At 37.5% G+C, this 23396-nt stretch overlaps 1 protein-coding gene across 2 annotated transcripts; it reads left to right on the forward strand.

Annotated features, from left to right (window-relative positions):
* The first annotated feature begins 1610 nt into the window (after positions 1 to 1610).
* On the forward strand, positions 1611 to 21768 carry igf1 (insulin-like growth factor 1). Of its 2 annotated transcripts, none has more exons than XM_028043998.1 (5): positions 1611 to 1698; positions 4287 to 4446; positions 15700 to 15956; positions 16064 to 16099; positions 18401 to 21768. In XM_028043998.1, the coding sequence occupies exons 2-5, from the start codon at positions 4293 to 4295 to the stop codon at positions 18452 to 18454; spliced, it is 501 nt and encodes a 166-aa protein (XP_027899799.1). In that variant the 5' UTR covers positions 1611 to 1698; positions 4287 to 4292; the 3' UTR covers positions 18455 to 21768. The 2 variants fall into 2 exon arrangements, with proteins under 2 accessions (XP_027899799.1, XP_027899798.1); XM_028043997.1 differs by lacking the exon at positions 1611 to 1698 and adding an exon at positions 2229 to 2527.
* The last annotated feature ends 1628 nt before the right edge of the window (positions 21769 to 23396 follow it).

Here is a 23396-nt window from a genome sequence, read left to right on the forward strand (position 1 = left end):
TTGTCTAAAGTGATTCAGTTGTATTATTTATGCAACTCTAGAAAGAAGCTAATTAAGCCTCTCCTTGGCCATTGAGTTCACTGAGGCGGAAAGACGAAGCTGTGGGGTGGCTGGAGGTGGTGCTGAGTGGGTTCAAAAGTCTCACAATCAAAGAAAGAAGAGAGGGAGTGAGGGAGAGTAACTTGGCACAGAGACGGTTCAGATAACCAGACGCTCCAGAAGCAGGCAGGGAAGGTCAGCTCCCTCCCATCCCGCCTTGCTCCTCTTCATCAGCAAATATCTATAGACTGGGCGAGCTCATCATTTCCAGTACACTGCAGGCAGAGGAATCCAGATCAGGTATCAGAACAGAGATAGAGCGTTTTAAGCTAACTGGACGCTAGCGGCGTCATCAGGAAAATAGCTTTGTCCTTCAGAGGAGCATCCTTATTGTATTCCACGTCGGAACAAGCAGTTCCTGTTAATGACACAATCTGGCAGGGGAGGCAAATATAGACGCCAGATTGTGGTTCTTCTGAGCTTCAGCTCGGTGGAAAAAGGAGTCAGACATTCAAAAATCTGAGTCGATTCAGAAATACTTCATTTATCCCAAAGTGGGATTAAATTAAATGTTGTATATTCAACGAATAGTCGTGGACTAAAGACCTCATGACATGCTAACAGCTCAATTTCAAGCCAGCAGAGATGATTTTCCACTATCACATTTTGTACAACATCATCAGTTGTTAGCGAGCACTGCTAATCCACCTCATTTGCTTTTGCTACTCGTCTTTAAATCTCTGGTGTTATGGTGAGAAAGCTGGGCAGAGAGACGTTGGAGTCTCTGCTTTCTGGTCCAGGAGCCTCCATTTTTTTTTGGTTCTTCTGGGATTTGGGGTCATAGGTCAGGAATTGTTTGAGCTTTTCAGATGCTAATCAGCAGCTAGCAGTTGTACGTGTCATAACAAAAGTAAAAGATCAGCAGAAACATAGAACGCCTCAAATTAAAAACACTACAAGCAAAAAGAACATATGCGTAAATGTTTTATTTTCCTTCATGATGGCAGCATCATGCTGTGGGAATTCTAGTCTTTAGCATAAACATGGAAGCTAGTCAACTAAAAGGTCATTACTGGAAAATCTGGAACTCGATCCAAAATATCGATATCAATACCAAGTCGATATCACTATCGGATCGGTCCTATCGTGATAAGATAAATATTTTAGTTTATTGTATTTGCAATCTAATTTCTCAACTTTACTGTAAAGTTTTTTGGTTAGATTTTTTTCTCAAATTTAACTTTTGCACTTTTAGAAAATAATGCATGCAAATTTGTTTTGTTTTTCTACTGTTTCCATTTATCCTGTAAATATGTTATTAAAGTATTTTGTAGACACCTATAAAGTTTATCTAAATCCTGTTCAAGGTTTGAACAAAATAATCCAAAATAAAAAAAACCCATCAAAACCTTATTTAGTTGGTGTTTGATCGACACCAAAACACGCATTATTGCACACCTTTCAGCCATCAAATATAAGCAATTCAGTCACATTTACGTCAGAATGTCCCAGTCAAAGTCCAGATCTAAATCTGTTTGAGGAAATCAGTGTTTGCAGACTCTCTCCATCTAATCTGACTGAGCTTCACGCCCGGCGCAGAAAGAGCAGGAAACATTTCGAGTCTATCTGGGAGAGCGTCACATAAATCCCGTCATAAGCGTAAGAATTTCTTTGAAAGCCAATGATTTTATGTTTCATTTTCCTGCCAAGTACACGGACTGATAGAAAATCAGGGAGAAGAGAAGGAAACCCAGGGGTATAAATCACTGACAGAGCGCAGGGAAGCTGGAAATCCTCCTCTCCCACAAAGTTAAAAGGATCAAGACTTCACTTTTTCTCCTTTATTGCTACAAAAATCGTACTTTATCACCGAGTTCTCTTGTTAAACGAACTTACTGCTGGATTCCGTGGCGCCAGATTGCGCACAACCAGTGAAAGTGAAACTATCACCTTTGGTTTGTCTGTAACTTCCCACTCCTGAGCTTTCAGGGGATAAACCAGAACCACGGTGTTCTGGTAGGTGCTGCTGCTGCTGCTGTCTAACCAAGTCTGAGAAAGATCAAGACTGCATCTCGTTCACTGAAAGAATTAAAAAAAAAAAAAAAACGGGGAGAAATGACGTTATTTGACCATGTGCCCAAAATCCTTAATGAATAACTTAGAACTAGGAGGAGGCAAACGCTGCCCCAGCTGTTTCCTGTTGAAAATGTCTGTGTAATGTAGATAAATGTGAGGGATTTTCTCTCTAAATCCGTCTCCTGTTCGCTAAATCTCACTTCTCCAAAACGAGCCTGCGCAATGGAACAAAGTGGGAATATTGAGATGTGACATTGCCCCGCATCTTGTCCTCTTTCTTTGCCCCGATTTCTTTTTTTAATGACTTCAAACAAGTTGTTCATTTTCGCCGGGCTTCTTTGTCTTTTTGCGGAGATCCGCGGTGATGTCTAGCGCTGCTTCCTCTCGGTGGCATTTATGTGATGTCCTCAAGGTAACTCGGCTGATTTTACATTGTCACCTTGCTCACTGCTTGCGCTCAGCATCCTTCTGACTTTAAACCGAACCAGGAGCTTTTTCTAACTTGGCTTAGTTTTTTTTTGTTAGTTTTTTGTTGTTGATGTTGTTGTTGTTTTTTTCCGTTTTAATTCAGTTTGCATGCAGTTCTCATTTGTGTTTCTTGCAGATTAATATCACCCCAAAAAATTCGCACCTTTTTGGGGGGATTAATTCATTATTTTTGAAAGCTTTTCCTGGGTTTGCACGCATCTTCTGCGCCTCCGTGCGTAATGCCCCATTTTGCAGCAGAAAGCTTTAAAACTTTCACCTTAATTGCTGCTGAGTGTGCGTTATTAAACCTTAAATATTTCACCGGAAAACGGAGGGAAAGCTTAATCTGAGGCGCTCCAGGGCGTTTAGGGCTGTGCGGTTCTGATGTGGATGAATTTATTCGTTTTTATTATGCACATTTTGGCCCGGTCCGCTCTCTCCGCTGGCTTTGGCGGGATAACTCTTTTCCATCAAACATTTTGGATCGGAAAGATCCCCTGGCGGCTCCTTTCTGCATCCTTTATTTCTGAATTTCGAAGCACTTTTCGTGCGTAATAACGCGCTGACAGCTTTGGCAAGGGGAGACGGTGGCCTGCTTGTTAATGATATATATGATGAATGAATGTTCCTGATTAATGTGGATTGCTGCTAACTCCTTTCTATATGCTGGCGGCAGTATAGGGTGATAACGGGGAACGTGTGTTTTTAATTTGGATACACGCAGCCCTCCACGCACCATGCACCACTGGCATTAGGGCTTATTGCCAGTGGTGCTCCTAAGATGGGGCCGTGGGGAGCCAATGCCCATCCTCACAAACATGCAAGGCACCAAATTGTTGGTTTTATTTACTGATTTGTGCAAACAAATTAACATATAATTGAAAAGTTAATTTGTTTCCGTAATTAAAATTGAAAATCTGAAATTTTCTGAGAAGTTAAGACTTGTAGTGATTGATTTTTAATATGGAAAAGAACATAGGTATCCAAAGATGTAAATGGAATGTTTTGTGGAAGGAAAAACCGTGGCAGAAAAAAAAATGATCGAAACAAAAGTGAAAATCACTTTCACTTTTAGAGGGTTTTTCTTTCTCTAATTCACTTTTTGAATTGAACTTTTTGTTTATATTTTAACATGTTGCACCTTTAACTTGTAAAACATTTTAAAATGAAATGCTACCATTACTACTATTGGCTCTTGAATCACTGATTCTAGCTGTGTATTTGCACCAAACTCTTGAAGCTGCTTTCCACTTCTCATATGCATCTTTTTCTGTCGCAGTTTTTCCTTCCACTTCACTTTCCATACAGCACAGTCATCATCTTGTTGCTGGATATCTGTCATCTCTGAAGTCTCCTCTGAAATTTAGAAATGAACGCAACATTTTTGTATTAACCCGTTTAATCCCAGATTTTATTCTGCAGAATAAGCGCATGGATTACCTATTATTCTTAAATGATTGTAGTTTGTGTTAGTGAAAATGGAGGTTTTTTACTCAGTTGTTGAGAAGCTGCAACACATAAAATTCTGCTTTTGGCTTTGAAAACTTTCTGGATGCGCTTCCGACTGGATCTTTTGTTTTTTATTTTAGAGTTTGCAGCCGGGTTGTTTTTGAAGCTGAACCGTTTCCCCTCATGTCCGGCTTTGTTACTTCAGCTGGCGACCGACTGTAACTCACACACTCTCCCTGTCTGGCTGTTCGCAGGGTGCGATGTGCTGTATCTCCTGTAGCCACACCCTCTCACTACTGCTGTGCATCCTCACCCTGACTCCGACGGCAACAGGGGCGGGTCCGGAGACCCTGTGCGGGGCGGAGCTGGTCGACACGCTGCAGTTTGTCTGTGGAGAGAGGGGCTTTTATTTCAGTAAGTGCACCTTTTTATTTATTCATAAAGGCTGGCTGTGTGGGTCTCAGAGCTCTCCACCTCCAGGAGGCTCATAAATAAAACAGCAGCCAGTTTGGCATCTTGTCTTGACTTTCCCTGCATTAATGTTTCGTCTGTAGTTCACTCCTTTTTTCCAGTCTTATCTCTGGCTTCAAGTGTTTTACTTTTAATCCAAGCAGAAATAAAATACGACTGAATGTTTGGTGATTATTGTCAGAAAAAGAAGAAAAAGAGCGACTGGATGTTGCTGTGAAGTTTTTCCTTTTTTTTCTCAAAAGAACAGCATATATGGGATTAAAGTATTTGTGCCCCAAATCATCCATATTTTTTATCAATAAATCAATCAAGTTTATTTGTATGGCACATTTCAGCAAGAAGGCATTTCGTTATGAAATTAAAAAAATTTTAAAAATCAAATTTGTCGCTAAGACGTTTTGCAAAACTGCAACAGAAACACTTTTATCAAATCACACAGGATGTTACTACTGGTGAAAACGACAAAAAAGACGACAGGAAGTGGTTGAAGGATGATGTTTTTAATGACAAACGTATTTATGTGTGATTATAATTGCATTTCTTATTTAATAAAAACACCCCAATTTGCAAAATTGTGGGGTTTTTTTTTAACATTGACAAAGTATTGCAAACATTTGTAACAGAAACGCAGCTCCTGCTTTGAAACAGTTTGCTTTTACATTATTTTGAAAATGATTGCAATGTTTTCCACCAATGCACTTCTCAGAACAAGTTTATTTGTTTGACGTTAGCAGTTTTCTGCAGAACTGGAGTTTATTCACATTGTTCACGTTTCAGTGGCAGTCATCCAGCAATTAGATTGAATTGTATTTAATGTCCTGAGCAAGAATCATATCTCCAACAAAACCATGTTCTGTCCAGGAACTGATTGTCCCTATGACTCATATGTAGTTTTGACCTAACAATCCATTATAAATGGTTTGGTTCTGTCCCAAACTTATGAAAGATTTTCCACATGCAGTAGACTTTGTCAGCTGCCAGTTTCAAGCAGAAAGGGAGAAGAAGATATAGCATTTCTCAGGGAGATCAGCATCTATAGCACATTTTCAGTTCTTCTCTTTTCCAGTTATTGATTGCTTTCACCTTAGGCTGAACCAGGAATGGTTTGAAAATACATGAGAACCTGTTGACTGATGGAAAACTGGGGGGCCAGAAGGGGTTCCAGGTTTTGAGTCGCAGCCGACAGCCAAGCAGAGGTAATACAGTAGTTGTAGCTACTGTATGCTGAAGGGAAGGGAGAGCTCTTAAAAACCCGAAATACACATGAAACCATTTCATTCCCATCACAGTTTAGAAAGTGCTTCTGCAGAAGCTTCACACTGTCCTGATTTTAACAAAATCTTGACATTTATTCTGTCATACTGGATAGAATAAATACAGCACATTAAATAGCAACAGGGCTTACATTCTTTCTACGGATGATTAATAGAAATATGTTGTTTATGGTTATCTTGACTTCCATGATTAATTGCATGAAAGGTTAAGGCAATGTCTTCTGCATTTGTTTCTCCGATATATTGGTGATATCGTTAGTCTTTAACAACAACTCACTTTCCTATTTTCATTATGCAGAAAACTAAATAAAATTCCTGACAATATGTATCTTCTTGTTTAAATGGTTTTGACATCACAAAAAAACAAAGCACTCTACGATATGCTACTTTTCTAAATTCATGTAGCAAGTAGCTGTACCGCAGCTTTATCTCATCATATATTTCTGTATGTAAAAATGGATTATTTGTCTTGTAAAGTGCCTATAAATGATCTAAATTAAATGTGTTATCTCCAGTTATATACGCCAGCTAGCATCTAAACAGGACCTAACTCACTATAGTGTTTTCATCGCATCTACGACTGTTTACATTTTGTACAAATTATCCTGCAAAAATGGTTCCATCATTGCAAAAACAACAACCAGACAACATTTTTAATGTCCTGTAACATTTACCAATGCTAACCATTTACGAAAACAGGAACAGTGAAGGACATTCAGTGTCTGCTGTGTATTTTTTTTATTTTCTGTTCTCTTTAAAACTGCCAGACCTTACTACATTTATTGCCGCTTCTATGATGATTGTTAGCACATTGTGGCCTGTATTTGAAATGCACCTTTAATCACCGCTTTGGGATTGCATGCTTAACACAATCTTTAAACTATCAAACCCAGTTCTCTACAATAATTTGTCTCCAACAATAATAAACAGATTTTAAACAACCCTGCAACTTCTAAATGCCAAGTTTTAGCTTCTTTTCTCACTTGCTCTTGTTGTGAGCTGTGTATAAAAAATAGCAACAAGTGGGGATTTGACTGCTATCCTGATCTTTTTTTTTTTTAGTCCTTCAAATTTACAGCTGGCTACAATACATAGCTCTGCTAACGCTAGCTAGCATAAGTTGGAATTGCATTGAACTTTGCTAGATAGCCAGCTAGTCCATTTTAGCGTCTTTTTAAAACTCATTCTTTTTGTGAGCTATCTATAAAAATGGCAACAAGTGGGGATTTGATTCCTACACTGATGTTTTTAGTAGTTTCTCAAGTTTACAGCTAGTTGCAGCTGTGCTAGCGCTAGCTAGCATATAAAGTGGAGCTGTATTGAAACTTTACATGCTAGCTTATTAGCTAGCTAGCTAGTCCTTTATGCCGTATTCGTGTTTATAGATTTTTGTGTGTGTATTTATAGTTTATGCCCTCTTTGGGAGCATTATTAGGCAATATAGCCACTAGAGGGCAGTTCTGAGTTAGTTTTTGGATTCAGAGGACATTTTTAAAGCATAGCAACGGTGGGGGAAAAGCTGATAGTGTTTATTCTCACAATGAAACATAAAAAGAGGCAGAAATGTGTCCATTAACTACATAGCAGCATGTGACTAGAAAAATCCCCTCATTTATGTCACTGCATCTTCTTCTTTACTGATTTCACATATAGAAATAGGCTTTTGACCAAGTGTTGTTTAGTTATCACGTTTTCTTTTCCTCTAATGAACCTTTATAGCAGGTGAAATTGTGTCAGAAACTCTTAGGCTTTAGATCTAATTTACAGTTTATGGAAGTCAAACTCTTAACGGTTGATTATCCTCTTACTGAATTAACATATTAGTGCTGTTATTACTACTGCTAATACATTGCACAATGCAACTTGGGCAGATTGATCCAACATCAGCTGTCCAGTCGTAAGGTCACCCTGCACCTTGATGATGCTCATTGTTTACCCTACTCTGAAGTTATCATTTCTTTGCCCAAACACACAATTTTTGGATACTTACCAAGTAATTGCAAAGTTTAAATATTGCCTGAAAAATCCCCAGATTTCTATTAATTTTTCCCTTTTTTTCTGGAGAGGTTTTCTCAAGATATTTCTGCTTTCTTTATGATCTTCAGTCCAGTTTTTATAAAACTATTAATGCGATTGCTTAAACATTTGGAACATAGAAAAGTGTTAAAAGTGTGATCGTAAACGGAAAAACGTTTAAAAAAAGAACTTATGAGATTATTTATCCCTCAGGCGGTTTTTAAACTGCTAGCAAACATTCTATTTCCTACCAAACTGTATTATCTTCAAATTTTGACACTTCAACCTTGATCTGCTTTCCTAAATTTCATGTACAAGAAGTGGCTTCTTCTAAGTCCAAAGAAAAAACTTAAAATTACTAATGGAAACGTTTTTAGGAAGCAACTTGGAGTGACTCTAGACTTTTGGACTCAACTGAAAATGTTTACTAAAACAAAGAAAACTAAAAAAGTCCTGTAGACATAACTACACTCAATATTAGCTGGAGTCAGCTCCTCTTATCTTCAGAGTTGGTTGTTCGTAGCATAGTTTGATCTTTTGGTCCATTTTATACAGTATTATTCAGAGGCACATCCATGATACAAGTCTCCAATATAATTATATTCCTGCATGGAGCTGACGAGAGTGGCTCCCTGTTTGGTTTTCTGGTGCTATATATCATACATTGATTTTACTAAGTGGGTCTTTGATCTGTTGTTACTTGACTATAATCCTGAACCAATATTTTCTCTTTTTGGCCGTTCTCTGCAAACCCAAGAGAGAGTGATGGGTAGAAAAACTCCCTGGTTTCTGGTGGTTGGTTTGAACTTCTGCAAGTCGTTTTAGCTGCCTGAATGCTTTGAGTTGCTGCCATGTGATTGGCTGATTTATTATTTGTGCTAACAAGGACTCAAACAGATGCACCCAACAAAGTGTTTGGTGAGTATATTGAACTCTATAACCTACATGAATCTGTAGGAGAGGAGGTGTTTTATGCACACTCACTTTTTTCTTTCAACAAAAAAGATGAGGTTTGAGCAGCAGGGTGCTGTTCTTTGGAAAATATGCCGCTTGCTGTCTTCCTGGGTTTCACTCATTTATTTTCTTCTGTACGTTCGACTGTGTGAAGTATCCGTCTGGAACCCGTCTGCTTTGCGAAGCAGCGTTGCTCCTTTCCCTGAACCCTTCTGCCGGACGTGTTGAACTTGGCAGCCCTCTGATTGATAATGGGTACAAGAACCAAACCCCACCTTATCCACCTTCAGCAAGCAGCCAGTAGAGTAGCACTCTTTCATCTCAAGATGCTAGTCATTTCTTCCAAATATTAGCCTGACCTAGAAATCCCGACTTGTCTTCTCAATGCTTTACCAGATGGGCTGTGCTTTGATTTCACTGGGATGTTTGTTTTCTGAATCAAATATTTTATAAGGCTTTTTTGGCTTAAGTGTAAACTCCAAGTAGCTCTGTGGCCTCCGTCACTTTTAGGTCATGCTAAAATATTTAGCCATCCTAAATTTAGAACAGGACATCTTCAGAATGAATAATGCATAGCCCATTATGAGTCACAGGATGAGATAACCGAACATTTTGGGCTTGAAACGTATTGTTTTCTGAGTTATTTTGGGCTGCAGCCGTTAACGAGCGCTCCTGGTCGGTGTTCAACTCCGTCAATTTCTCCTGAGCGCCAGAGGATGAATAAACAGCACGTCACGGTCACGCACGCGCGCCCACGCTTAAGCATGCACAACGAGGCCTCGTCCCTCAGCAGCAGGGGATTACGGGGATTACAGGATGATCAGGACTCCCCTCTCCTCTTCCCTCCATCACTATACACTGAGCTCAAACATGATGAGAAAGCGTCTGAAGAAAGGCCTCTTGTGTCCACTTCAGTGGCAAGAAAAAAAGTTGTATTTTCCCCCGGAAAAAAAAAGACACCTGAACCAAAAAGTCTCCAAATCCCGCCGGGAATTAGGGCTCAGCAGAACAAAGAGGCACCTCATGTAAAGGACAGTCAGTTCTCCGGATTTAGACCCGTAAGTCAGGTGGAGCGGATATTCAGGGAGTTTTACCTTCTGTTTTTGTTGGCATGTGGCGAAAATGGGTTAAACACCTTAAAGGGGCAGTGTTATCTAAAATCGACTTTTTTCCAGCTTTACATCATGTTGTAATCTTATTCCTTCATCAAAAACATACCTGGAGTGCCGCTTTGATTCTTTCAATCGTGTTTGAGAAATCCTTTCATCTCCGTGGCAACCACTCAAAAACACATGGGTGAACCTAGCCCCGCCTTCGAGGCGCAGCTCCTCCTCAGAGCTGCCGTTTACAAGCTTCCACCTCACCTCAGCTCCTTCAGACTAGCCAGCAGCAATTGGCAAACACCTGGTCAAGCTGCCCATCTGCTGGGCTCGTTATAGGAGCTACTTGTCAGGTAAAAACGTTGCTAAAGGGTTAACAGAGGAGCCATGTTGTGATGATTTCCTGAAGGCGGAGTTTCACAAAGAGCAGGAGTTTTTAAAGACACAGACGCCCAATTTCAAGGCATTAAATTATGAAGTCAAATTTCTCTTAAGTCATACCATTTGAAATTAACATAGTTTCTTGATTATGCTATAAAATGGCACTATGTGCCTGGAAAATGCATAATATTGCCCCTTTGAGGGAGACACCGCAATTGTGAAATTGTGTTTTTCTGACATTAGCAGAATATAGACAAAGATTTCTGCACAAATGCAGCTAGTGAGTCAGACGTGTGTTTGTCTTAATTAGTCAGGAAATGTCTAACATTTCCAAAAACTCAAAGTCAACAGAATAATTAAAATATTTAATATTTGGAACCGTGGAAGAGGACTCTTGTTGATGGTGATAAAGGAAATAAAAACCTTCTCCAATAGTCAAAGTTGGATTTTGGTTTATTTTATTGGTTTATTGTTATTTTTATATACTAAAAGCTTTACTTACTTACTTTTTAATACACCAGGATTACCTTAATATGTTAGAGTTGGGTTTTCTAAAGGATCCACCTCAGAAAATTGGGGAAAACTTTAATCTTTATCAACCCAAGGTTTTGAAGAAGACTTGATCCTTTAGGAGTGTTGGACTAAATATCTTAAACTCATATTTAAAAATATCTCAGTATTTCAGATAAGCAAAGATAAAGATGTAATTGAAATACTATTAAATACTGTAGTAATCTAATTTAGATTCAGGTAAAGTCCTGTTGTTTTCCTCCACACCTGATCTTTGTTAGTTAATTGCTCCCAGCTGCAGCATGTCAGTCGTTATCCTCCCTCAGTATTAATACTTTCTGCCTCCTATCGCGTCTCTTTGGCTGTTATGACTGTGAATTTAGTACTTTAATGAGATATTTGTTCTCTGTGAGATATTTCATCATCATTTCTGCCATTCCTGACTGAATGTGGACCACATTTATCTCCAGGTAGTTTCACTCATACAACAGTTTTCTCTCCCAGTCTTTCTCAATGTTCAGTTGGGAGGTTAAATGGAAACAAGATTGTTTTTTCTGGAAATAAATTTAAATATAATTGGCATCAAGGCAGATATGAAACACTAGTTGGTAGTAGCTGGCTCCAGGAAAGGATAAAGTGCAATTTTTATTTAAAAAAAAAAGAGTTTTAGACTTGCAAATCTAGACTTGTAGAGTCTGTGTACGTTGGAACTTTACTTGTATGTTATATGTTCTTGACAATATTTGCTTATTTCTTCTCTACAAGAAATTTGATGTTCGTTGGGCGTCTTGTACCTCTTATCTTGGGTTAGATTCAGTTTTAACGTGATTTGTAAATGTCTAATTATTCAAAGTTTTACACAGAGTGGTCTAGTAAAAGCATATTGATGACTTACAAATAATGAAAACCCAAACTTTAACGATTAAATTTAAGATATTCTGAAGCCTGGCTTCTGAAATGTAGAAGCCAGGCTGTGCGTTATATTCACTCAAAACTTTTGCATAAATTTTGCCCCCAGAAAACTTGCTAAGCCTGGTGGTTGGGTGCTAGGACAGTCATTCATCCAGGGGCCATTGTGTTTTTTAGCTAAATTGTTTTTAAAGTTGACAGGAAATTTTAGAAAATTTATGTGTTATTAAAAAATTTGATTAATATTTGAACACCAACTATAAAGCCTTAAAAAAGGCAAACATTTAAAAAAAAAACTTAAATAAATAAGCAATGCTAAGCCTGGAGGGGGCACAAGTAAAGCCTGGTGGCCCGCCAGGCTTATGATACACTGAAGGAAACCCTAAGTTACTGCCTTAAAAATATTTTTGTTGGTGCCACATAGTAATTTTTTGGGAATCTAAACATCAGTCTTAATTAAAACTTTAAGTCACGATGATACTGAAATGTATTGAGACATAAACTGTAGACATAAACTGAAGTGTGAAAAACACTAAGTTGGTGTTATTTTTTTGTTTTCATTTATCACCCGTAGCAATCGCTTTGTTTTCAGTTACCAATCAATAAGACCTTCCATCCCTTGACATTTCAGGAAGTACACATGTTTAAGATCAAATTACCTTGCATCAGATTTCTTGGTTTTTGCACAGCAATGGTTTAATCAGCCAAAACATATTTTTGAGAGGCACTAATGGTAAACGGGTAAATTGTCCCTGCCCAGACGTCAGAAACGCCGGCCACCGTGCGGGTTAGAGCCGTGCGTTAGCTCCAAGAATCTATTTTTATGAACCATAAAAAGCTGTAAAACTCAGCTTTCTGTGCCAGTTATTGAACCCTACATGCTCACCCTGTCACACACCAAAACAACAACAAGTCTTATAAAATACTAGAGCTCTGGAACACAAGGAGACAATAAAGTAAGCTGCAACTTAGCTCAGGGAAGCATAAAACCGATGCAAATTACTCTCATTTGTTTGAGAACACTCTTGGAAAGCAAGTCGTTGTTTATGAGGGATTAGCGTAATTATCAAAAGTGTTAAAACCTTTAAAACCAAAACCTTTTAGAGCTGAGTACTTCATGTATGTTTTTCCTAACTATCCAGAGTAGCAACCAGTTGATTTATCTTTCCCTTCCAGCTGTTTGTGCAGCAGGGTGGCAAACTGTGTTTGGACTAACACTGGGTGTTAATTTGCAAAGTCTTTTCTTCTTCTTCTTCTTCTTCTTCTTCTTGGAAATGCAGCCAAACAAACGGACACAGATCCCTGCTTTTCGCTCGTAATGGTTTGGTGTTTATATAACCACCAGTGTGGACTTGAGTTAAGTTTTTCTCTCTTTATTTCTTCACATCAGTCGTTAACATAGCAGCCAACGTTGCTCCCGCAGCAACACATCATCAGTTTGTTACTCAGTAAGTGGAACAAATTCCTGGAAAAGCATAAAATGCTCAACGAGATTAGTATACCGGCAATCAAACGAGGTGTTTCATTCAGAAGTTATACATCTAGACAACTTGGGTTTCCTAGTTATAAATAATTCATCCACAAAACCTCCTCTCCTCTATCTCATTCACGCCTCCATTATCTTTTTTTTTTTTTCAATCCAGAAGAGAAAGATGCTTCTGTTTCTGAATGAAAGCTGCCCTCTGTCCAAGCAACATTGTCAGAACAAGGCAAACACAGAGCAGGAGTTAATGCACTTTGTCAGCGCTGGCAGACTTCGGAGCCAAAAGCTATTAACTCTGAGAGAGAGAGGCATTTCCTCCTTGTAAATGCCATATTAAATTATTATTATTTCATTTGGTCACAGGGAAAAGCCCATCTCTTCCCAGCCTTTTCCTTGTTACCAAAAGAGCTGGGAATTCTAAATGGAGGTTCTGAGTTTTTCCAGCGAAGAGCATCGTCTTTGAGTAAGACGGCAGGAATGGCGTCATCACGAAAAGAGAGTGACCTTCAAATAGCCTTATAAATTTTTACTGAAAACATTTTCGTAGCCTTTTTTGCTTATGTATGCATCTGAATGGCTCTAAAGGGGGGCTTTTTCCAAATGAATATGTGAATGAACAGAGAGGCCTCGATGTTTCTGCAGGTGGATCGGACTCAGAGGGCTGAAGAAAAAAAATTTACGGAGCCAAAAATGGCTGAATAGGACGTTCTCCAATACGCAGCCGCCAAATTTGGTCCTCAGTGTGCAGTGTTCAATGCTGTAAATTTTACTTGTTGGAATTTAATGTCATTAGGTTGGTTCATATTTTACTTATTGCTGTTATCATTGCTCTACTACAAGCATAGCGTTGGGAAACCTGCCAGAACAATAAGGGAAGAAAAACAGAATCTGTTTTATAGACTGAAACTTTGCTAAGTCTGCTGGGAATGGACAATTATTATTATTATTATTATTATTTATTTTATTATAAGGTTGTGGGAATTTTTGTTAGCCAGAGATAAAACTTGGTAAATTTAAGGAAACTTTCCCGAAGAAGTGTGGCAACATTTCCACTAAAGCACATGTGCCAAACTTGAGGCCCGTGGGCCAAATCTGGCCCACTGCAGCTTTATATGTGGCCCTTTAGATTCTAGACTAAACACCGACTGTGCTTAAATATTATGTTATCAATGCAGTTTTTATCTCTTATTGCCAAATTATATCAATCAGTCCCTCCAGTTTCTTCAGAATTGCCGTTGAAATTCATGCAAAAATCAACAAATCCCTTCATGTTTTTGCGCCAACACATAACTGGGAGTTTATTGCAGATAAAAATTGTCAAAAACTTTCCTACTTGTACTAAACAGCTGCCTCAGGCTTAATTGATGTCAGATTGTAGTCCATGATCAATACAGAAAGTAATAAAAAGTTGCATTTACCATCATAAATAAGCACAAATATTGCAAATATTTCCAAATTAGTACCACAGGCACTTTGATTTTTAAGAATTAATTTTTTTTTTTTAACAGGTTTTATCACTGTTTAAATATCAGTCTGTTGACCTCTAACCTTTTTCAGTAAAACTACTAAAAAGTCCCTCCAGACTTGCTTAAAATTTAACCTACAGCATCTCAAATCTTTCCCATTCAAAGTTAACAAATATATACTTTCTGTAGATTGTTGAGGTGGTTGATTTGTGTCTTGAAATTAAAATTATGTGGGTAAAAAAAATGTTTTAATACCATAAAACCAGGGATTTTCAAACTGTCACATGGGGCCAAAACATCAAGTCAAACATACTAGCAGACCAAAAACTATAACTTTTAGAAGAGCAAGCACTACAAAAAATATATACGTACCTGCTCAACAATAAACTAAGCATGCAATATTTTAATAAAATAAAGTAAGGAAAGCAATGTGTAGATCAACGTCAAGCCAATGTCAAGTTAGCAAATTGTTTGGGACTTATTTAAAAAAAATTATGTACAATGTACCTGAACTTATTCTCATAAAAAGAACAGGATTTGGGTCACTTCTTCTCTGAAAACACTTAATAAATTAGATACAATTGTAGGTGCTTTACGGTTTATTTTAATGTTAAAGTAACTGAATAAAGGTTAAGATATTCTATGGAAATAAAGAAAACACAAAGTCTGGTTATTAAGCGGTTATTGCCCTTTCTTGCTATTATAATTTTGTCCTAGTAACATAATTAATCGCTCAGCTCTTTCAGACTAGCCAGCTGCAATTAGCAAACACCTGGTGAAACTCTGCATCTGCTTACACCAACTAATTAGTGCAATGCTGGTAAAGGTGTCAAAGGGTTAACAGACAAGTTGTGTGATGAGTTTTTAAAGAGACAGAGACCCAATTTCAAGGAGTTAAATTGTGAAGTCATATTTCATATATGTAGCATTTTTGTAACAGCTGAAGGTAACTTGACTCTGCTATAAAATGGCACTCTATTCTTGGAAAAACCAAACAGCTTTATAAAGAGTTTGGTTGAATTTTGCTTGAATGTAAACAACCTGAGATGACAGGATTTGGTTTAAATCACCACTGGTTACATGGTTCTTTGTTCGCCAAACAGATAAACCAACAGGCTATGGGCCCAGCACAAGGCGGTCGCATGGCATCGTGGACGAGTGCTGCTTCCAAAGCTGTGAGCTGCGGCGCCTGGAGATGTACTGCGCACCCGCCAGGACTAGCAAGACATCACGTTCTCCTCGCGCACAGCGCCACACAGATGTGCCAAGGACACCCAAGGTCAGCAACCCGGGACATCGAGCGGACAAGGGCACAGAGCGCAGGACGGCGCAGCAGCCAGACAAGACAAAAAACAAGAAGGTGAGCAAACTCTACACCTTGACTGATTCAGACCATTGAACTAACACAATAAATCCTGAAAATGATAAGTAATATCTAAATAAATCCAACTTGTTTTTCTCCCACAGAGACCTTCATCTGGACATAGTCAACCATCCTTCAAGGTATGGACGATCTTATCACAACTAAAGCCAACTTAATGCCATAAAATCACGTATTTATGGCTTGATTTGAGCAATAACTAAATACCATTTCCATATTATAGTACCTGCAGGCAAAATAACAAATATTTATATAATATGGCCCTAACATGAGATTTTAATTTCCAATATGTCCGCTTTAGGAAAATATTTGGTCACCCCTGATCTATACAAACAGGCACGATAGCTAAAGCAGTGTTTGATTATTTATTTATTTATTAAACTAAGCTCAAAATAAGGAAAAATTAAGCTTCTGTAAGATTTTAGAGTCTAAGAATTGGTTTTTACATAGTCAAAAATATATAATTTTATGCTAGAATCTTCTATATTGGGCAAGTTGCTGCATATTCATAGCAAAATGTAGGGATTCTACAGCCAATAAGGCGGCCATCTTGAAAATGGGCTAGCACCTTGAACAGATGGTGCTTGTATTTGGCCAAATTTGGTGGATGTGTCATCATTTGGTTTATTCTTACCAAAGGATAAACCAATTCATCCTTTGGTAAAAGCTGATGTTTTAATGCTGCTAATATTAACATTATGTAACACTAATTTGGAAAATTAAGTGCACCCTACATTGAATGATACCTCCTCACCACATCAGTTTGTTCTGCTTTTCAGACGTCATTTTTTGCACTCCTAATGGTTCACCTCTAAATATCAATCAGGATAAGATCTGGACTTTGACTAGGCAGCTGCTTCCCCTGAGTTGGTATATTGTAGATGTATGGCTGTCAGTACATCGCTGTTCTGTTGTTGACCCCAGCTTGGGCCAACCATTGGACAGATGGCCTCACAGTTGATGCTGCCATACTCTGGTTTACAGAGGCGTTAATTGCTGACTCATTGGCTGTAAGGTGTCCAGGTCCTGTGGCTCCGAAGCAAACCCCCATCATAACCACCACTGTGTTACGCCTCCACTACAGCTGGTGTGAGGTCGTTTGGGTTTGGTTTTCTCCAAACATGGTGCAGTGAATTATGGCCAAATCTATGTTTTGGCGTTTAGGTGATTTGTGGCACAATGATTACAAACAAATGTCCTTGTAGAGTCTTTTTCTAATTGAGATGTCATGAACTTTAATGTTTAGTTTAATATAATTACAAAATGTAACATTTCAAAAATAAATTTGCTTAATGGAAACTATTGTTGTTTGATAAAATGTTTTGGCGGAAGGATGAGGTGGTTTTTTTGGCCATATTGAAATTGATTTATTTCACAAAACTGCAATGTAAACACTTTTTTTGCACAACGATCAACAACCAAATGTTGCCACTGGCACAAATCACAAAGAAGACAGGAAGTAGTTGGAAGATAATGCCGTGGCATATATTTTTTTAATGACTTATCGTGTGAATAAACTTATTTGTGTGATTTTAATTGTGCTTCTTATTTAACAGAAACACTGCAATTGTAAAATTATGCTCTTTTAACTTTAGCGGAATGTAGCCAAAGTTTTGCACACATTTGTAATGGAAACGCCTCTAGTGTCATCATGACAAGCAAGTGGCTAAAAAGCTAAATAAGGATTCAGTCACACCAGCCCTGTTTAGACTGATTTAATCAAACTCTAGTTAGTTTGTTTAAAACATTTGGTTCATTTGGGGAGGTGTGAACGCAATCGAACTCTGATGCAAACTAAAAAACCAAACACTGGTCTGCCTTAAAACTATGGTCTTTGTTCGTTTGAAGTGAACTCTGGTGCGATTCAAATACAGATGTAGATATAGAAGTGAACTATTCTGGGTAAATGCAACCAAACCAAACAGGAATCTGGCGCTAGCAGTAGAAATGGTTTTTACCAAAGACAAAAGAGAAATCCTACAGCAAAATCTGATGCCATTCTATTTGTGTTTACGTTTTACGAAGAAGGAAATTGCACTCATTGTCTTCTTCAGAGGCCTTTGTGTCTTTTCCTTTAACGGTTCTTGGTGCAGCGCCCCCACAGGTGAGGAGGGGAACAGGTTTTTCATAGAGTTTGGTTGGTTTGACACAAAATTTAAATATTTAAATTTTGGTCCCCAATGTGAAAACACCCTTAGATTTTGATGGCTCTCATTGGTTGTTCTCAGTTTTGTTCTTGTAGATTAGATTGTTTTTCCTTATTGTTTGGGAATGGTATAAAGTACTAATACTATTGGTTCAAATGTCACAGAAACATCCTCCAGTTTCCAACTTAACAGCTCCTAAAGTCCCATAGCATTGTAACAACTGACCCAACTTTCATTGGTAGTGACTTCTAAGATGTGTTTGTTTTTGTGTTGCAGGAAGTCCATCCGAAAAACTCAAGTCGAGGCAGCTCTGGGGGCAGAACTTACTGAATGTAGGGAAGCATCGAAAGGACAACACCTTAGGAAGAGAGAAGGGAGTAGCCTTACCTGGTACCCCTGTGGAATGGTTCACTGTATAACATAACAAAACGAAGCTAAAAATGGCCTAAAAGCTTTAAAACAGTAGAAAAGTTGAGTTAAAGGGTTGGATGAGGGTACTTGTGATCATCTTAAACACTGCACCATTCCATATCGGGAGGAACTCTTTGTTAACTCAATCTAACAGACTAGTTTAGCTGCTAAGACACAATAAGAGCTTGCTATACCTCCATGTTTAAACGGCAACAACCACCTTCCTTGGCTCCAGAGGAGGTGGGAACGTCACCCAAACAGGAATAGTTGGTCACATCCTTTTCACTCTTCTGATTACTTCTTTGTCACAGCCACATATAGCAGTTACTATCCCTGTTTAAATTCAATTTTACCTTTAGCGTTTGTTTTTATGCATTATGCATTACTGTGGATATGTTGTTTATCTGAAAGACCAACACCATGTTGTTTATTGTCAAACTTTTAAACGTTGCTGATGTTAATTTCCTTTCCAAGCCCCACTTAAACCATAATTTGTAGGTTTTAGTTAGTTTGGGTTTTTTTTAAATCAGCTTTTCAATTAACCCAGGATTTCTGACTTCTCATCTTGTCGTGGTTGTTTAATAAACAGAAATGGGTCAGTCAGTGGATTCAAAGTTCAGCTGGCATAAATGAGAGCGCTAATCAAATAGTCAAATCAGCCATTATGTTTGTTTTCTGTTAGCTTTTCACAGGTCACCAGTTTTCCCAGATCTGATTGCAAAAACTCCAGCTACCTGGAGACAAACATTTTGTACAAATCATGAATGATCCGTTTTTTGAAAGTAACTTCTTAGGATAAGGCAAAGAAAATTGAGCCAAGACCAAAGATTAAAGCAAAAAACTAAAATATTGGAACTATATTGGAAAATTAACCGTACTGCTATTTTTAAAAAATAATAATTTTTATTGGACTTTTATATTATAAATCACAACAAAGTTGTGAAATGGGAGAATCCTGCAGGTCTGTCAGGATATGTCCCTTCCTGCTTTGCACGTCTTCAGACTGACAGTTACATCAATTTTACAATGTTGCCATTATTATGGGTGGGTTTTTTTTTATTTTGAACTTTGACTAGACCATTCCAATACCTGAATACGCCATTCCAAAGTAGCTCCTCCTCTACTAGTTTACCTGTAAATAGGCCTGTCGCAATAACAAATTTTTCTGGACAATAAATTGCCCACAAAAGTTATTGCAATAATCGATAATATTGTTGTTTTGAGAGGTAGGCCGTTCAGACCGTTTTCAACTAATATTAGAACTCATTTTCAAAAATCAATGAAGGAAAAAACTGAAATAACAAATAAAATCAGTAATAAAGTCTCTATTAACAAAACTATCCTTCTAAAAAAGCTGTTAGTTGAGACCAAAGTGAAGACTTGTGTCATCCAGTTTTTGAAAAACTATAAATAATCCTGGAAATGATTATTTTAATTTTCCATTTGTTTAAATTTATCATGCGAATAATCGATTTATTTCTTACTGCGACACTAATCTTCCCTTTGACACTGACTGGTTCCCTGGTCCTGCAAAATAAAAGCATGTACACAAGAAAAAGAAGAAAAATCCCAAATTTTGTCTCTTCTTACTTACTCACTTTCTTCTACATGTTTGCTTCATTCCTTGTGTGGCTTTTGGCAAACTTAAACAGGACTTCTTTCAGAAATCTCAGTTTCTCTGTGCAACTTTTCCACAAAACAAATATTTGTAAAGAGCACGACTAACAGTGATCCTATCAACAGATTCTCTGCAGCTCCTCCAGAGGCATTTCAGAAACTGAATACATGTGCACACCACAACTTTCACATTTTTGTTTGGAAACATTTAGGAAAAACATAATTTTCCCATTTCTCAATTCTATTAGTTAACATTCCAGTAAAATGAGATTTAGCAAAGTTTAGCCTAATTATCACTCTGATCTCTTATTTAGCAGAGGACAAAAAATTCCCAATATTAGTTTTGGCTTGGATTGTATAATTTGATGCAATGACAACCAAACAGCACAGCATCCGTTTCAAAGTCCACTGGGAAGTCATGCAAAATAAACTGGTAAACATTACCAACCAACGTCTGACAGGGGAGATGCAGAATTGCAACAGTACGCAATTACACTTATAAATAATCCAAATATGACCAAGGGTCAGGATCACCTTCACAAATTTCACAAACATGCCAGTTCTGAGAAGCCACTGCATGATAATTGACAAGAAACAAGTTTTTTTTTTTGTTTTGTCTGAGCCTCCCTGAAAACGCCCCCAAATATGGCTCATATCTGGCTCTGTCTCCTCTCTCTGTGTATAATCCAACTGTACTCCCAATATGTTAACCTATGTATTACTATCACTCATTGTACATGATGGTTTCATATAGCAAAACTGTATTAAAAATCCTATCCACTGTATAATGGTGCTATTTTATAGTTTGGTACTTGCAAAGAGATGGCTAAGACAGACGAATGGCAGGGCTTACATTGGAGGTCTTCCCTTTTGCACAGCCTTGTGGCCACCATGTTAATAGTGATTTTATTTGTAAGCAGTTTCAATAGTGGAAGCAAGTAAATGTATCTGTGTGATCTCTGTGAATGCATGGAGAGTAAAATGAGAAAAAAGGAAAGAAAAAAAAAAAAGGAAGGAAAATGAGTATACAATGTTGTGGCCCCAAGAAGGCAAAATGCTATTTTTTCTACTATTCTTAAATTATTTTCTCAACATAAATCCCTTTTGCCAAATGTCTTGAGAAAAATACTGTGATTCTTCCAGTTGTGTTTAAGCTTGTTAAAGGTCATGGTGTGCTTTTGTCTGTCCAGTGTGTGTGCGTGTGTGTGCATATGCCTCCCTGGAAGCCAAAGTATCTAATATTAGGAGAACTCAAAGTGGGATTATGCAACTTTTGCTTGACATCCTCTATTGTTGGTAGAAAGTAATTGCATTTTGTTCATTATTATAATTTTGCCTGTGATACTTTACTTTTTTTTTTATAGTTTGCATGATCATATTTAAGTAGTTTGGGTAAATTTCTTAAAAATTATTTTCCTTACAAAATTTACTTCAACTTAACGTGATTACGCTGTCCTGAAAATCAATCTTTATTAGGAGGTTACACATTTTATTTTGTATTAAAATCCAGAACTTGTACCTGTGAATGGATTAGCACCTAAACATGCTCTGATTGCAAGAAAACCTAGAACTGGTTGCTCAGCAACAAAGATAACTAATATTAGCTTTAAAAAAAAGAAAAAGAAAAATATGTTAACTTAGGCTACCTTCACACTGCAGCCTAAAATGACCCAATTACGATTTTGTTTTTTTGTCAAATCGTATTTTTCGGCGTGGTTGTTCACTCTTCCAAATACATGCGACTTGTATGTGCTCTCTAGCGCCATGGTTGTTGTTTTTCTTCCCGCTTGCACGTATCAGGACCCAGAATAGTGACGTTTGTCGAGTATCAATTACGTTCAGGTAGGCCGTTCAGATTCTGATCACATTTGTAAAGAGTGGATGTATATCGGATATCTAAGTGGCTCATGAGACGATCAGATACAGGTCGCGTTAAGGCAAAAGAAAAAAAAAATCGGATTTGGGTCACTTCTGGCGGCAGTGTTAACCTAGAATAAAATGTCAGCTGCTTGTTGTAAATCCAAGTCTGACTTTTATTAGTGGCAGCCATATCAGATAGATTGAAGTTGGAGATGTAACCTCTGACTTTCAGTTAGATTTCCGAGTGTTCTTTATATATATATATAATTATTATTATTGTTTGTCCCTTTATTATTTTGCATATTAACATGGGTAGTCAAGAGTTGTGAAAAAATTCCACCAAACCACTTAATCAAATAATTCAGCAATGCTTACGAAGTTTGGCAAAAAGCTGAGAAATAAATTTGTTTTAGGGGTTTTTCTTTCGCTAAACATAACACGAGATCAGTCAAAGGTTTATATTTCAGCTGTTAGCTCATATTAGCCTAAAACATATTGCAGAAACGGTTAGCATAATGTTGTTTTCCCAAAGCAGACCCCAAATTTTTAGAAAATCAATCATCAATTCTCATGGAGATTGATCTAAAGGGAACTGAAACTGTTGGGAACATTTGCTTAGTTATATTTTTTCGTCATCTCTAGAACCAATACACTTTCATATCTGTTAGTATTAGCTAAATTTAGCCAAAAGCATGCTAGAAAGTCTCAGTGTAGTGTAGTTTTGTTTGTTCTTAGAAGCCTCAAAGATCCTAAGCTAATAAAAAAACTGCAACATCCTAAATAATTTGATGAGCCTAACATCTTTATGATATTCTGTTAACCAGCTATTTCCTTCTTTGACGTCTATGCTATGCTAACAGAGCTAAGCTACATAAGCTAACCAGCCACTGCGACTTCTTCTATAAACAGTCAAGCACATTCATGAAAATACTTTAGACTTCTTGTTTACTTTAACATTTATTTTGCAAAATAAAGCATGAAACTTTCACATTTATGAGTAGATACAAGCTTAATTAATGTTATTTTACATAAATTGTAACGACTGTATGTACAAATAAAGGGGTTAAATTGCTAAAATAGCTAAACAGAGGAGCCTTGGTACTAGCAAATGGCACAGATAATTTAGACATTTCCACAGAAAAATTCATCTTTCAATACTGAACTGCATAATTGGTACTGTAATTTAGAGAATTAGGCTGCTTGTATAATTTTGGTAAAACATTATGATTCCCTCTATTTTCAAAATGTAAAAAAAATACTATTTTAACACCAGGTCAAAATGCTAGTTGAGATTTTTACGCATGCACAAATCAACATTTGCATTTTTATTACCATTTAACAAAAGTTGCATGGTCCCACTTTCAAAGTCAGATAAGGTTTTAAA

Source organism: Xiphophorus couchianus, chromosome 17 (assembly GCF_001444195.1).
Source record: "Xiphophorus couchianus chromosome 17, X_couchianus-1.0, whole genome shotgun sequence".
NCBI lineage: Eukaryota > Metazoa > Chordata > Actinopteri > Cyprinodontiformes > Poeciliidae > Xiphophorus > Xiphophorus couchianus.

What these genes read in the sequence shown, in the direction of transcription:
- igf1 (XM_028043997.1), top strand. Translation starts at nt 2,480, where the DNA reads ATGTCTAGCGCTGCTTCCTCTCGGTGGCATTTATGTGATGTCCTCAAG. An exon ending in ATTTATGTGATGTCCTCAAG is followed by an intron (nt 2,528 to 4,286) that starts GTAACTCGGCTG and finishes GGCTGTTCGCAG; the next exon opens with GGTGCGATGTGCTGTATCTC. An exon ending in ACAAGACAAAAAACAAGAAG is followed by an intron (nt 15,957 to 16,063) that starts GTGAGCAAACTC and finishes TTTCTCCCACAG; the next exon opens with AGACCTTCATCTGGACATAG.